Consider the following 15,238-nt stretch of genomic DNA (forward strand, 5'->3'; position numbering starts at 1 on the left):
CACACACTGCTTATTTGCCTTGGCTCTGCTCATCGGTCGGCTAAATCCGCACATTTCAAATCAATGTAAATATGGTAGAACTTCAAAATGAAAGAGAGATTTTCACCGTACCATCATGCAACTAAGCACAATACTGGACATTTTAGAGGAGTGCCAGCAGTAAATGTTAGTATAATTTTTTTCTCTCAATTATGTTATGATTGAGTTCCCTCGCAAAAAAAAAATGGATGATTGACTTGCATACAAAGACAGCCGAACATTGACCCAAGGATAAAAAGTTTGCTTGTGGTGCATCTGTTCGGTGCCCGTATAGCGTGCACGATCCTTTACTCTGATGCCCATATATATGGTTTTTGGTATTCCTGTCCTTGTCCTTTCAGCCTTAGTTTACATAGCTCCTGATCTAGTTTAGAGCACAAGCCGACCTTAGCTCAGTTGGTAGTGCGGAGGACTGTAGTCGTTGCAGATAAATCCTTAGGTCACTGGTTAGAATCCGGTAGGTCGGATTTTATTTTTGCTTCTTTTTGCCAAGTCTCCTTCATTATCAATCATTCCAGCAAAGTGCTAAACGATGGAAGAGCCCTATATCAGGTGGCACGCTGGTTAGCAAAAGGAGCTACACTCCTCTGCTCCGCCTCAGTAAATTATCTTGAGCAATTTGCCGAACCACACAGCCTTGCCAGTCTACCTCAGTAAAATAATGTATGATGTTTTCCTTTTCTCATTAGATTTTCTACCCTTTTTTGGAAAAGGAGGATCTCTGAAATTAGATTTTCTACTGCAAAGTCTGCGTTAGGAAAAACAGAAAACCGGTACATAGCGCATCGGCGGAGGGAGTACAATTCAAATTCTGGGCACTCGAGCTCTAGCGTCAACTTCAAATTCTTATATTTCTTTACGGAGGGAGTACAATTGAGCTCCTCAATGGCAATGGAGAAATGGAAGAAGCTAGGAGCCAACGACAACATTTTCAAGCAATAATGCTTACTAGACCTAAAAAAAATCTACAAACATTTTACTTAACTTTACAAATTTGGTCGACCTCGCAACTTACATGAATCCATCCGCATGTCATTTCTTCTTTCCTGAATCATTTTGGGCTCATCAGGAAAGGCTTGAAACACTACCACTACACTTGTTTTCCAAGTACACCTTTCGGGTCTCACAACGTTTGCAGTTATTTCCAGCAGTACACACAGTCTCAACTCAACGCCGTCCAGTCCAGGGTGATCAACGTGACAATGCCATCTGTAGCATTGCTCCTTGCCCGATCGTCTCACCTCCTCGCCTGAACCCCGTTCAGGGACCTGCTCCTGCCGCTGCTCCCTTCCCTCTTGGCCGACGCCGAGCCGGGGCTGTGGCCGAGGCGCCGCGCCGTGGAGCTCGCGCGCCGCCGCGAGCTCCAGCGGCTGTTCCCGAGGGCGGCCTTGGCGACGCTGTCCTTGGCGGCCTCGCGCGCGCGCTGCGGCTTGAGGGCCTGCTTGTTGAGGTAGGCGAGCAGCGGCAGGAGGCCCGAGACGGCCTTGCGGAGCGCGTCGTCGCCGACGTTGGCCTGCACCGGGTTGCCCAGCAGGTTGAGCGCCTTCAGCGAGCTGTAGTTGGCGACGAGCTGGCCCAGGCCCTTGGTGGTGGTGACCCTGTTGAAGCTCAGGTCCAGCACCGCCAGCTTGAGCAGCCGGTGCAGCCCCTCCACGTCGCTGATCTTGTTCCCCGCCAGGTACAGCTCCCTCAGCGCCGTGCAGCTCGACAGCCCTGGAATGTTTTCATCAAGGAACATGGCAGGATTAGTCACTGGTCAGTTGTGAGATTGAAAGCTCAAAGATGTGTGGTGAAATTCTGGCAGGATCATAATTTTGCAGTGGACCACGATGTGGCACCCAGCCAGTCAGTCAGTCAGTCAGTCACGTACATCTACATCTGGGATGGGCAAAGCTGTGCAGGATCCACTCGGTTCCCAAGGCCTGAACAAGCTGCTGCTGCTACTCTAGTAGTACCAGGTACTGTGTGAGTGTGACGAGGATCGTGAGAGCAAACATCCGAAGGAAAAAGCAGAATGCGAGATGTCTATATCGGTCGGCCGTAACCAGAGAGGTTCTTTCCAGCGCGGCGTATTGGTACCGGCCGATGACACGACGCTCATCAATTTGGGTGTACGAATAGCCTGTCGCTCGCTCGGACCACCCTTTCCCTACTACAGTGCTGTGCCTGGCTAGCCTGGGCCAAGATCTGGCAGCTCGCTCGTAATGCTACCGGGGCGGGCGGTCCTTGTGGACACCAGAACACTGAACAATGTACAAGGTATACCCCCAAGCGCAGCTGGCTTTCACCAGAGCACGTACGTAGTACTGGAATGGGCGAGATCCATGGTGGATTCATGGTCCGTTGCCAAGAGAAGAGAAGAAATCAGAAATGGTTACCGTGGCCGATGCGCGCGATCCGGTTGTAGCTGAGGCTGAGCACGCGCAGCCGCGTCAGCTCCCGCAGGCCCTCGATGCTGGCGATGCTGTTCCGGGACAGGTCCAGCGAGTGCAGCCCCCTGGGCAGCGACCCGGCCGAGATGTGAGCTGCATGCCAAATCAAACCAACGAATTCATATCACTCACTTGCACCTGTGCTGCCGATCGATCATCTTGAGTGTAGAAACGTCGTATCGATTTACTTACCGATGAAGTTGCCGGAGAGGTTCACCGCCCGGAGGCTGGAGAAGGCCGAGATCATGGGGACGGCCTTGAGCCCCATGCCGGAGATGTGCGCCACGGAGGAGAAGGCGTTGAGCGTCTGCACGATGCTGCTCGCCTGCTGGACCGCCTCCTCCGCCGCCCTGCTGCGCCGCTTCTGCCGCGTCTGCGCCTGCGCGTGGTCCTTCGACGTCGTACCCGACGGCTCGCCGATCTCGATCTCGGTCTCGGTGATGCCGTTCCCCTCCTCCTCCTCGTCCTCCTCCTCCTCCTGCTCCTCGCCGTGGATTAGCGGGCCGTCCCCGAGGCTGCTCACCCACGCGCTGACGCGGTCCAGCGGCGAGGCCTCCGCCGAGAACGCCACCCACTGGTTCGGGCACGTCGGCTCTTCCTCCACCTCGGCGATCTCCTTGTTCTTGCCGTCCGCGGCCGCGCCGAACGTGTCGGACGTGTACCCGTCGTGCTGCTGGTGGTGGGAGTGGAGCATTTGGTGGTCCGCGCCAGCGGGTGGCAAGGTGCTCCATGTGGCGGCGCCCGGCCGGTGCAGGTTCCGGTGGCTCCACATGAACAGCCTCCACCACAGCTTCCGGCTCCGGGACGGGAGCACCTGGCTGGACGACCTCCTCTTCAGCATCACGCGGTCCGCGCTGCACGTCGACTTCACGGACGGCGCCGGGCTGGAGCCGGCCGGCGCGCCGTTGGGGCTGGCGAACAAGCTACCGGCGCCGGCGGGCAAGGTGGCGAGGTCGCCGTGGGAGCGCGACTTGGCCGGCGGCAGCAGCAGGTCGAAGGCCTTCCAGCCAGGCCTCGCCGTCTCAATGTTGGAGCAGGAGCGCTCCAGCCTCGCTGGAGTCGCCGGCAACGGCAGCTCGCTCACCACGTCCGGTGTGCCGGTGCCGGCAGCATCCTTGTCGCTGTTGTAGCCGGACGAGTCCGTGGCTGCGCCTCCGGCGAGGCCGACGTCCCTCGCTGGCGAGGCCTTGTCGTCGTCACGGCCTCGGTATGGCAGCTCGGCGGGTGTCGCGGCGACAACCTTTGTGTCGCGGCATGTTGGGGCAGGGGCGCAGCCGACACCGCCTTGGCTGATGGAGGCGGCGACCGTCCCGTCCATGGACTCCACCGGCTTCACCTTCTGCCAGTCGCTGCCGTTGGCCCTTTTGGCGTACGGAACCTTCTTCGGATCCTGCGACACACGCCATGGATTGACCACACACAAACTAATTAAATACTATAGTTGAAATCTACATAGGTCAACACAGTGCAAACACGTGACGAAGTACGTAGTACAAGTTAATTAACAGGCTTGGTAAAGAGCCTGTGTACAGTAGTGCACTCGCTGGCCACCCCAAACCGGTTAATTAACCATTAATTAATGAGAAACAGAGAGATGAGCACTGACCTTGGATTTCTTGCCCTTGCCACCGAGCAGAGCACAGAAGCAGCTGATCTTAGCCATCTCGGATCAAGATAGACTCGCGCCTCGATTCTTCTTGAATTACTTGTTTCTGATCCTGATGAAGGATTTGCAGCAGGAAACAGGCGACAGGGACCAGGAGAAGCAAGGCGTTGCGTTTGCCCGATCAGCCGTTGTCTATCGGAGATCCCTTGAAGAGGAGGAGCGCCGGGGCAGGAACGGCGCCTGCATCCACCCTCGCCGGCACGCCGGTTGTCGCGCCGCGCGGCACCGCCGGGGAGAAGAAGTCCAGAGTGAAGGGCGCTGCAACAAGAACAAGAGCGGCGCGATGGATGATGAGACAACGGCGCAAAGTGGTGTCCTATCAGTATCTCGCGATCGGGTAATGGCGGGAAAACTACTATGTTCCGTCATGATCTATAGCGCTGGTAGCGACGGGCGGGCGGTGGTTGTGATGCGGTGGCAGGCAGGCAGGCTGGCTGGCGCCTAGGAAGGATAGCGGAGAGTCCATTCCGGCCTTCTCTCTGGCCGAACAAAGATATCTTGGTGCTGATCTAGGATCGTAACAAAGCTCTGGTGCCCCCTGGCTGAACAAAGATATCTTCGATACTATCATCGTCTTTCTGTGATGTGGAACCTGGGCCGTGCGTCCTATGGTCTTGTAAAAATGGCGAGAAAAATATCAGGAGAAGAGGCCATTACCTGCCAGGAACCGAGCCGGCGAGATCGCCAAGGATCAGGCAGGGAAGCAAGAACCGGCGGACGGTTGCGGCGGCGATCTCGTTGTCAGCCCCGGCCGGTGTCGATGGAGCGGGCGATGTGTGTGGCTGTGGGGCTCGAACGGGGAGAAGAGCGAGTGAGAGGGAGCGGCCGGGGGGCGCGGGCGGTAGTTATAGGCGAGCGAGCGAGCGAGGAGAGGGGCCGGGATCGATCGGAGGAGAGGAGGGACGGGCTGCGCGCGCGGCACGGCAGCTACGGCCTCCGACGTCACCCAAGACCCAACCCACCCGTGCGTGCGTGCACCGATCTCGGCTCCGGGTCTGTATCCCTGGCTCCGGGTCCGGACCGTTGCGGCGAGCGATGGAAGCGCAGGTGTTTGCTTGTTTGGGGTTTGACTTTGGCGTTCGCATGGAGACACTGGCCTCTTTCTGGCTTTGGGACGTTGTGCTGCGAGTATTAATTTGTTTTCTGGCGGCACGAGCAGGCTGGATGGATGGCGTTACCATATATCAATATCGTGTTCGGCGCTGTCCGGTAGTGGCAGGAGTGCCTATCTATCATGGACCGATTAATTCATGTTCATAAGGGCAATCTCGTTGCATGCTCCACATCAACTGAGGTTACAAAATTAAATACTCCAGCTGGATATAGGATCATCATGCTTTATACTGTACAAGGAAAAACATTAATATTGACCGATAATAAGTACTCCCTCCGTAAAGAAACATAAGCGTGTTTAGACCACTACTTTAGTGATCTAAATACTCTTATATTTGTCTTATATTTCTTTATAGAGGGAGTATAAAGTAAGGACCGGCTTAAACAGCAAACGTTCGCCAGGAAGCATCGCAAATGCAAACATTTTTCAAGACAATCTGTGTTGGTCGAGGATGGCTATTTTAGTTAGCTGACATCGCAAATCCGTTGGGTTTTTTTTTTGCCAGAATTGTCATGGTTGCTAACTAAATTTGACATCCTCACGACAATATAAATTACCATAATAACCTTTGATTTGCCATCCCTTCCCGGCAAACGTCAAGTAAATAAAACTATCGTTAATAATGATCGTTCTAACTCAATTTGTTCCAAAATATAAGGTATATTACTATTATTCTAAAAGTCAAATGTTTATGTGTTTGGCCAAATTGAAAGAATAATGTATCGACATTTATAATATCAAAAAATAAAATATATTCCATCTTGAATCTAATGATACTAATTAGATGTTAATTTTTTGTGTTTTAAATTTTGTTATGAACTTAGTCAAACATTGAGAATTTTCATTTTTCAAAAAAATAATAATACACCTTATATTTTGGAATAGATGAGGTATTTCCCTTCAGGAAAAAGGTATCTCATTAGAAAATAGCTTTTTTATTAATGTATATTTGGATATAATTTTCAATAGGTATTCTTTTCTTTTTTACAATCCTGTAGGAATTCATTATTTACTGAATAATATATCAAGCAGCGGGTTTTGAGATAAGAGTTGTACAAAATTTAGGACATACTCATTGCTTCACCTTAGGCTATATCTTAATTATGGCACCTAAGTAAACTCTGATGTGGCACCCTAATTAAGGAGAAAAGAGAGAGTTACCATATCTTAATCTAGATATAGCTCTTAGCACTAAAGCTATAGCAACTCATACTTTGTCTCTCTCAAATCACATTAAAGGAGAGATATTTTAGATCTACAAAAATAACAAGATACGTTCCATACAAAAATACACATTTAATGCATAAGATATAGCTAGATCAAGATATAATACATTGGGGTGGTCTTATCAGTGTAATATTTTTATTCTTCGTTTTGGATTCATCTATTTAATTTTAGAGGGAACTTATTACTAGTATACTTCGGTCATCATGCACCAGTACATTATTTTATTGATTTCATAAATTTGTTCATATAAATGTACAAAAACGGTCACCATGTTATAAAAATGCGTTCACCTAGTACCCAGAAAATTCCGTCTCTGCCGATCGAGAATTAGCTAATTCTAAGTCTTTTTTTTTTTGCGAAAGCAAACTAATTCTAAGTTGATTGTACAATTACTTTCACACAAACGTACAAAAATGTTCGCCAAGACGTATTTATGTGTTCATTTTCTAGTTACAAAAAATATACTCCGACAAAGTTACTCGCGTTGTTCATTTTCTAGTTACAAAAATGTTCGCCAAGATTGTACAATTACTATTTGCTGAGAGTTCAAAATTTCTTCATAATCTTGCACGAATCTCAGCATGAAACGGACGATCCGCCTTGTCGAGCCCATGGGGGTTCACGCACGGAAGCAAGCGTACGATCAACGCGAGTGACGATGCATTCATTCAGCCGTCGGAATCAAGCTGAATGATTCCCGACATGTGGCGGACGCCAGGCCGGACGTGAAACCTGAGGCCTGCCGCCGCCCGGAAATCCAATCGGAGACATGCTAGGACGTAGTACTACGCCGCAGCTCTCACCGCACAAAAAAGCAGAGGTCCACCGCGGCCCGGGCCAGGCCAGCTGCGCGCGGGGCGACGTGACGGCGAGGGTTCGGTCCGGCTCAGCCCCGCCGTACGTGCGCCATCTCGTGTCGTCCGTTCCGCAGTTCGCCCGTCCGTTCTCGTACGATCCCGGAGTGAAACGTACGTGCATGATCGATCGATCGATCCTTGCTGGATATTTTTTTCTTCTTTTTTCAAACGCTTCTAGCTAGGCGCTCCCCTGGCTACGCTGAGGTGAGCTCGGCGGTCGCGCCATGCAATTTGGCTTGGAACGCACGTCGGGGAACCGGGAACGACCGATGGATAACGGATAAGCGAGTATCGGAACGGAAGGTGCACGTCCGTTGTTCCTTTGTTATCGCGATCGCATATATCTCGCGGGGAATCCGGGTCGCCTCTTGCTGCACGTCTCGAATTGAGACCATCGGTCCATCGGATCCATCTTTAACGACCAGTCGCACAAGTCTGGCTCGAGCTAGCCCTTTTCACCGCCTTGGTTCGGACAGTAGCTTGCACGACAGTACGAGTAGATGCAGTAGTATATATGCCTCGTGGTTCTTCAGGTACCGAGAACGGCACGTACTTGCCACCTACGGCGCGTGCATTGCATCTGTATGTACGACTGCACGTACGTACCGGCCTTTTTTTTTGCCGAGCGCGCGCCGACCACTGCACGATGCACTTGGCCATCTGAGAGCGGCAGTTGCCTCCCCTGCCGCTCAGCACGGTCGGTTCACCTCCAAACGGAAATCAGACAAGTTTCTTACTCACTGATCGACCGAACAAGATGCATCAGTAGCGAGCACGTGGAGCCGTGCCAATTCCTTCGCTTATCTTGCCAAAGATGCCTAGTCGGATTTGCCGGCTTCCCTGTCTGTCATTCCCCGGAGATATACTACGTATGCATCGCCGGTCCACTTCAAGCTCTCGTGGCCGCGGGCCCCGTTGAAATTATGGTCGAGTTGGTGTTAACCACATGCGCAACCAAATTATCGACATGCATGAACGCGACCAGAAGCCACAATGTGTGACCGCACGGGTCGCCGTCGTGGGCTTCTATTTCTGCACTGTCTCGTTCCTGGACAAAACCGGGGAATGGAATGGTGTACGCTTCTGCCAGGTCTTTCTTTTTTCTCTGCTGACTGTTGGCGTTAGAAAGCTGTCCTGCCCTGGGTGTAGCATCTTGATGCAGAAGTGAACGGCCGTCCGCTGCGACCGTCTGGATTTGGCACTTGCTTTCGTAGGTAATTTCAACTGCACGTTGTTACTATATATGCCAGTTGGAGATGTTCGGGTCTCGGCTGTAGTACAATTCTTGGAAGAAAGATGCTGACATTCTCTCTATGTCAGTAGGCGGAGCCTCTTTCCTAGCACCATCAGCATCAGGAAGCCTTTTAGTCTTACTTATGTGCGAGCCCTCTGCCTTGCTTTGCTATGGAAAATTAGAGCCACTTCAAAAGGCCGACCCATTTCGTTCGCCGCCGTCCGTTTGGGTCGGCACGGACAAAAGTGGCAGGCCAACGCGCCGACCCAAACCCAAATCACGTTCGCATCGCGTCCGCGCCGACGCATTTGCGGCTCAAATTTGTGCCCCAAATGCGTCGGCGCGGACGCCGAACGAACGCCACGCGCGCCTTCTCGCTGTCCGCGGCGTCCCCACCTGGCGGCCGTCCAACTACACGCTGCCCACGCGGCCAGCTTAATTTATGACCACGGGCCCACGCGTCAGCGACAGCGCTCGTCCTTTTTTAAGCCGATCATGCGGCGGGGCCGTCCTCATCCAAACTCGTCGTCCACATCTAGCAAGCTTTGCTCCACCGTCGCCGGCAAACCCTAGCCACCAGAACCACAGCGAGATGGGGCTCTTCTCAGGCGCCGGCAGCAGCAAGGCCAAGGGCAAGACCCCCGCCACCCCTTTCCACTCAGAGTTCCTCCCGCCTCCGCCGGAGCCTCGCCGGTAGAGGCGCGTGAACGTGCCAGTGCACCAGGCGGAGTGGCGCTGGCAGCACCGCCAGCCTCTGCCGTACCCCGACGTGACCCTGCCGCACGACTGGCATCTGGATCAAGATAGGATCCCAGTGCCGGCGGCGCTGCGGACGGCTAGGGCTCACGCAGAGGAGGTGCGGCGCCGGCGGGCGCTGCTGACGCCGGAGCAGCGCCGCGAGCCCGCCTACGCATCCAACTCGCCCAACTGGGCGAGGTGGTTCGCCTTCGAGCACGAGGAGGCGAGGCGACGGGGCGTGCGCGAGGTCGACCGGACGAGCCGCCGCCGCCGCTCATCGTCCGCGAGGAGGACCAGGCGGCCGACGACGCCTACCAGGCGGCTCTTGCGGCCGTCTACCGGAAGAGCGAGGAGGACGAGCGGCGCAGGGCGGAGGCGGCGGAGGAAGAGGAGGCTCGCTACGAGGCGGCAATGGCGCAGGCACTTGCCCTCTCCGCGGCGGGCGACTGCGTGGTGCCGCCGGTGGCCCCGCCGTCCCCTCCCGATGCCTCGTCAAGCCGGAAAAGCAGCCGGAGCCCGAGCCGGAGCCGTCCCCCATCGAGCGCTACTCCTGGACGGGAATAGTGCGCGAGTGGGTACGCGCGCCACCGGTCTGGATGGGGGCGACGCCAGCGCAGGAGGCGGCGTACCTCGAGCACTGGCGCCAGATCCCGGGTGGCCGAGGAGCGCCGCGACGGCGAGTACCTCGAGATGCTCGAGTGCGACCTCGGGGAGGAGCAGCGCGAGACCGAGGAGGAGGCGCGCCAGGCCGCGCCGGCACTGCCTGCGCCCGACATGGCCGCGCTCTGGAACACAGCGTTCTCCTGGCCCGGGCCGGCGCCGACGCGCATCGACCTCACGGACCCCCGAGGACAACGACGACGACGCCTAGGGCAGCGTGCTGCCTCGTAGTTTAGGTTGTTTTTTTTAAATACAAATGTGGACGCGTGGATTCTCACCGGCCTTCGTGGCCGGCTTTATGTTTAATTAATGTTGTTTTTCTTTTTAAATATACGTACGTTATTTTTTTTCTAGCGCCGTCAAAATGGGTCGGGCCAGCGTTGGGCGCACGCGCCGACCCAAACACGGAAGCGGACATCCGTGTCCGCCTGGTCGACCCAAACGGACAAAAGCGCTGTCCGTTTGGGTCGGCCCGTTGGAGTTGCTCTTATCCAAATATCCCATTTGTTCTTCCCCATACAGGAGCTCATTCCTCACGTTTGTGGCCCGTCTAACTTCTCCAGGGTCAGCATTGGCAAGCCAGGCAGCAGCTCTTCCGGTTTTTCTGTCGAGATTGCTCAACCTGACGGAACACGTTTCCTACCAAACCAGGCGCATAGCTTCGCTGAAACATTTTGCAGGGCTGCTTCCGTAACGCGACATCTCCTCGAACTCGGGGAACCTCGGACACAACAACGGACGGTCAATTACTGCTCTCCAGGTACTAGTACCGTGGTACGTATAGTAGCCTGGCAAGGACAAAACGGACACGGCACGAGCGTCCGCCGTAGCTTTGCTCTGCTCCGTCCGCAGCAGCCGTCGCCGTCGTCGTATCGTATGGTCTGCGGCTCGGGGCTCGCGCACCACTTTTTTCCTTGACGGGTCTCCCGGCGCCGGCGGGGCAGCGGCCGAACCAACCCAGCCGGCACGTGTGGGTGTGGGTGCGGTATGGCGTCGCTCGCGCGGGAATGCGGGACCGCGACGTGACCACGCACCGGACTACTGGTACGGCCGGCGATGGAGCGCTGCGTTGGCGTCGACAGTCCGTCCGTGGGGTCACACTGTTCGCCGAACGCAGGCGAAAATCATACTACGTACTACTGGGAGCGGCCAAGCTCAGGTGGTTACGGGTTTACAGGTAGGTAGGCTGATTACGGCCATGACAGATGCGACGCCCGTAAACGCTTTTCTCCCTCGTGGATCAAAGCAAATAGTACAAGTAACGAGTACCTCTGTTTTCAAATGTATTTTTTGAACTGCCAAAACGTCTAACATTTAGGAGCGAGGGGAGTAACAATTTCGTTTCACTGTATACACCATTCTTCTTCTTTTTGTCAAGATCATCGCAAAGATAGTCCATTAGACGAGTAACTAATATTCCAAGTTTCCAAAAAAGAAAAGGAAAATCTTTTTCTTTAGGTAGAAAATAAAACGAAAATCTGAGTTCCAACACCCGCGTAACCTTGTCGACAGGGCCGCGTGGGCTTTGTGGTAGAGGTCTTATGGACCGAGGTAATAGTCTATAGCGCCGATTAGTGAGAACAACTAGTTAACGAGCGCTCCTTCAGGAGCCTCGCAACGATCAGCGTCACTTGGCGCGCTCTCAGTCATTCGTCACCTGTCGCGCTGTGGACGCTTCCTCCGGAATTTTTTTATTTTTCCGCACGCGCTTTCGGCTTTTTAAACGGTTTTTCTTTCGGGTTTTTTCGACGTTTTGGTTTTCCCCGGGTCTTCCTTAGCTTTTCGATAAAAAAAATTGTGCGAAAAAAACGCGTTTCCTTTTTCTTTTCTTTCGCGAAAGTCACGGTTTCTCTTCCACGAGAGGCACGGTTGTGCTTTAGCGAGAGTCACGGCCGTGCCTTTCGGAAACGAAAAAAAACGCGTTTTCTGTTTTTTTCCTTTCGCGAGAGTCACTGTTTTGCTTCCGCGAGAGGCACGGTTGTGCTTTCGCGAGAGGCACGGCCTCTCGGAAAGGGAAAAACAAAACGCGTTTTCTGTTTTTTTTTTCTTTCGCTAGAGTCACGGTTTTGCTTCCGCGAGAGGCACGGTTGTGCTTTCGCGAGAGTCACGGCCGTGCCTCTCGGAAACGGAAAAAAACGTGTTTTCTGTTTTTTTTCCTTCCACGAGAGTCACGGTTTTGCTTCCACGAGAGGCACGGTTGTGATTTCGCGAGAGGCACGGGCGTCCCTCTTTCGGAAAGGGAAAAGAACCGTGCTCCCGGTTTGGTTTTTTCGCCCTTTTTTTCGTCCGTTTTTTTGTGAAAAAAAAGTTCGTCAAAATCTATCAACATGGAATCTAGTTTTGAAGAGATAAAACGTTTTGAATAAACGGATCTACGAAAAAGGGAAAACTCCTAGGTTGCGAGAAGTGGCGTGCTGCATGTGCGCCACTTGTCGCGACCTGAAAAAGTGGAGTGTTCTTTGCAACGAGTACTCCTTAATTAGTGATTTCGCCGATTAATTTTTTTTTTTTGAGAATCAGCGTAGATTACTTCAGTAAATGTACCCAGTCACACCCCACAATCAACTGGGCCGGCCCGTCAAAGCGAACCGCTTCTACTTTTTGTTTAGCTTTCTGTCCTGTTTTGGAAACGGAACTTCTAGAGCTTTGGACCAGATTTTTTATTTTTAGTCTTTTTTTTTCTATTTCGTTTATTTTTCCTTTTGTTTTATTCTTATTTAAATATTTCATAGTTTTTTCTTTCAATTCTTGAAAATTTTCCAATGTTTCGAACATTTTTTAAAAGATCACAAATACTTTAAAATTCTTGAACCTTTTCCAATTTTGAACATTTTTCAAATAGATGAAATTTTTATCAAATTCATGGGAAAAAATCAAACATGTGAAATTTCTCAAATTGGTGAACTTTGATAAAGTTCATGAAAAAAAATTCAAATTCATGATTTTTTCAATTTTATAAACTTTTCAAAATTCTTGAACCTTTTCAAAACTCTGAAATTTTTTCAAGTTCATGAGCTTTTTAGATCTATGATTTTTTCCAAATTTCTGATCCTTTTCAATTCCATGAACTTTTTTCAAATTCGCAAAGTTGTTTTAAAATTCATGACTTTTTAAAATTTATGAATTGTTTCTTATTTTCTTGCAAAAAATTCCAGACCCACACTAGTAGAAAACATGGCTTTGGTTGGGGCCTGGCCAACCCATTAGTCCCGGTTCTTACACGAACCAGGACCCATGGCGGCATACGTCCCGGTTCGTGCGCCCAGGGGGCCGGCCGGGCCTCGGGAGGCATTTTCTCGGTTCGTGTGGACCCATTTGTCCCGGTTCTAGGTACGAACCGGGTGTCGTGGTTCTAAGTCTAACAGTAGAATGGGGGGGGGGGGGTAGGGATGTAGAGGCAAGATCCTAGCTATGGAGAAGTTGTACGCACGAGTTTTACGAGTTCAGGCCCTTCTCGGAGGAAGTAACAGCCCTACGTCTCGGAGCCCGGAGGCGGTCGACTGGATTATATGCGTGTGTGTTACAGGGGGTGCGAACCCTTGTCCCAGAGGAGGGGGGTGGCTTATATAGAGTGCGCCAGCTCCCCTCCGTTACACAGGGTTCAATATTCATAAAGAAGGAGCGTTACAGGTAACGTCCGTAGTAAAGTACTATAAATGACTATTAAGTCTAAGGGTAAATGCCTGACCGTTGCTGCGCGGAGTGGCTTTAGGTCTTCTGCACGTCGAGTGGTTTAGTGGTCGAGTGACCTAAATAAGGGGGGGTCTCCGAGTGAATGGTAGGTCGAGTGGATTGCACTCGACACCTTTGTTGGGTCCCCTCTATTTACTCTTGAACCTCTTTGCTTCTAGGACAAGGACCTTAGGTAGGACGTATAGGTCAGGCCTATTACCCTACCCCAGGTCTATGTCCTCATCATTAGCCCCCGAATGGATTGAGGCGCGAGTGAAAAGAAGGTTGAAGTTGACCTTGCTTTGACTCTTGCTGTCATCTCCAAATGGATGCCAGTTGTTGGAACTTCGGCTTCGTTTCAGTCGCCTTGATCGGTTCAGAAATGGCCGACTGGTTTTTATAACGTCATCCGTCGAGTGTTATCCTTGACATGGAATCTTTGGTGTGATCGGTTGTAGAGGATCCCGGATTTCGCGGGATTCGAAATTTTGGTGGAAGCGCGCCGTGGTAAGCGGAGTAGATAAAATAGGATGTTTCGATTTCCGCGCCACCTTTTTCGCCACGTATCCCGTGTGCGACTGTTAAGGGATTTGACAGGATCATCCGGGCCCACGCGTCAGCCACTCGGAAGTAGGCCTTTAAAAGCGGTGAGGCCGAGGCGTCCGCACTGTGCGTGCCCATTCTCCTTCTTCTTCCTCTTGCTCCTTTACCTCGTTCAGCTTCTCCACTCTCGAAGCCGCCGCTCCGCCACCATGGGGAAGGAGAAAACGGCAGCGCTGGAACGCATGAAGAAGGCGACGGGGGCGGCGAAAAGCAAGAAGACGAATCGGGGATCTTCATCGCGCTCGGGGCTGCCGTCGGGTTGGATCCAGGGAGATTGGATCCGATCGTCACTTCGGCAGGAAGACTTGGACGATATGGCCGAGTTAGGGCTGATCGTCCATGAGTCCGCGCGGCTGCCGGAGGGGGAAACGGAGCCACAACCGCGACCGGGTGAGTGTGTTCTGCTTGCCACTCATGTCGACCGCGGCTTCTCGCTTCCTCCACACCCCTTCTTTCGAGGTTTCTTGAATTTCTTCGGGGCTCAACTCCATCATTTCACTCCCAATACCATCACATACCTTGCCGCATTCGTGTCCATGTGCGAGAATTTCCTGGGGTGTCGACCGCACTTGGGTCTTTTCAAGCAAATTTTCACCATCCGCTCCCAAACAGTGAAGAAAGCGAACTCGGACGACGAGAAAACCCATGTTATCCAGATGTGTGGGGGTCTGGGTATTCAGAAGAGGAAGAGGAGTTCCTTCCCTTCGATGACTCTTCCTGAGTCGGTCAGGGGCTGGCAGTCGACCTGGTTCTATTGCCAGGATATCGTGACCCCAGGCCAGTCGACTGGACTTCCCCCTTTCTCTTTTGATCGTGTTCAAAATCCATCTTCGTTGAAAGTGACCGTCGCGGAGAAGGCGGAGACGGGCATGCTGGTCGAGAAAGTAGTTCAACTGATCAACCAAGGTGTCACCAGCATGGATCTGCTGGAGGTGTTCCTCAGTCGGCGCATTCAACCACTCCAAGCTCGTGACCACTCCATGTGGATGTACTCCG

The 15,238-nt window shown here is 52.5% G+C and overlaps 1 protein-coding gene and 1 non-coding gene across 2 annotated transcripts; one reads left to right on the forward strand and one right to left on the reverse strand.

The window, feature by feature from the left end:
• The first annotated feature begins 420 nt into the window (after window positions 1–420).
• On the forward strand, window positions 421–506 carry TRNAY-GUA (transfer RNA tyrosine (anticodon GUA)). The gene is given in 2 exon segments: window positions 421–457; window positions 471–506. It is a non-coding gene; the product is annotated as a tRNA-Tyr (tRNA).
• A 360-nt stretch (window positions 507–866) lies between these two features.
• LOC109755303 (uncharacterized) lies at window positions 867–5,122 on the reverse strand. The gene is made up of 5 exons (XM_020314216.3): window positions 4,795–5,122; window positions 4,078–4,395; window positions 2,664–3,861; window positions 2,418–2,564; window positions 867–1,752 (listed from the first exon to the last, which is right to left on the reverse strand). The coding sequence occupies exons 2-5, from the start codon at window positions 4,132–4,134 to the stop codon at window positions 1,277–1,279; spliced, it is 1,878 nt and encodes a 625-aa protein (XP_020169805.3). The 5' UTR covers window positions 4,135–4,395; window positions 4,795–5,122; the 3' UTR covers window positions 867–1,276.
• Between the last annotated feature and the right edge of the window lie 10,116 nt (window positions 5,123–15,238).

The sequence above is a fragment of the Aegilops tauschii genome, chromosome 7 (assembly GCF_002575655.3).
Source record: "Aegilops tauschii subsp. strangulata cultivar AL8/78 chromosome 7, Aet v6.0, whole genome shotgun sequence".
Lineage (NCBI taxonomy): Eukaryota > Viridiplantae > Streptophyta > Magnoliopsida > Poales > Poaceae > Aegilops > Aegilops tauschii.

Coding starts and splice junctions, on each gene's coding strand:
- LOC109755303 (XM_020314216.3), bottom strand. CDS start 4,134: ATGGCTAAGATCAGCTGCTTCTGTGCTCTGCTCGGTGGCAAGGGCAAG. Junction 3,862..4,077: donor GCAAGGGCAAGAAATCCAAG/GTCAGTGCTCAT, acceptor CGTGTGTCGCAG/GATCCGAAGAAGGTTCCGTA. Junction 1,753..2,417: donor GATCGCGCGCATCGGCCACG/GTAACCATTTCT, acceptor AAAACATTCCAG/GGCTGTCGAGCTGCACGGCG.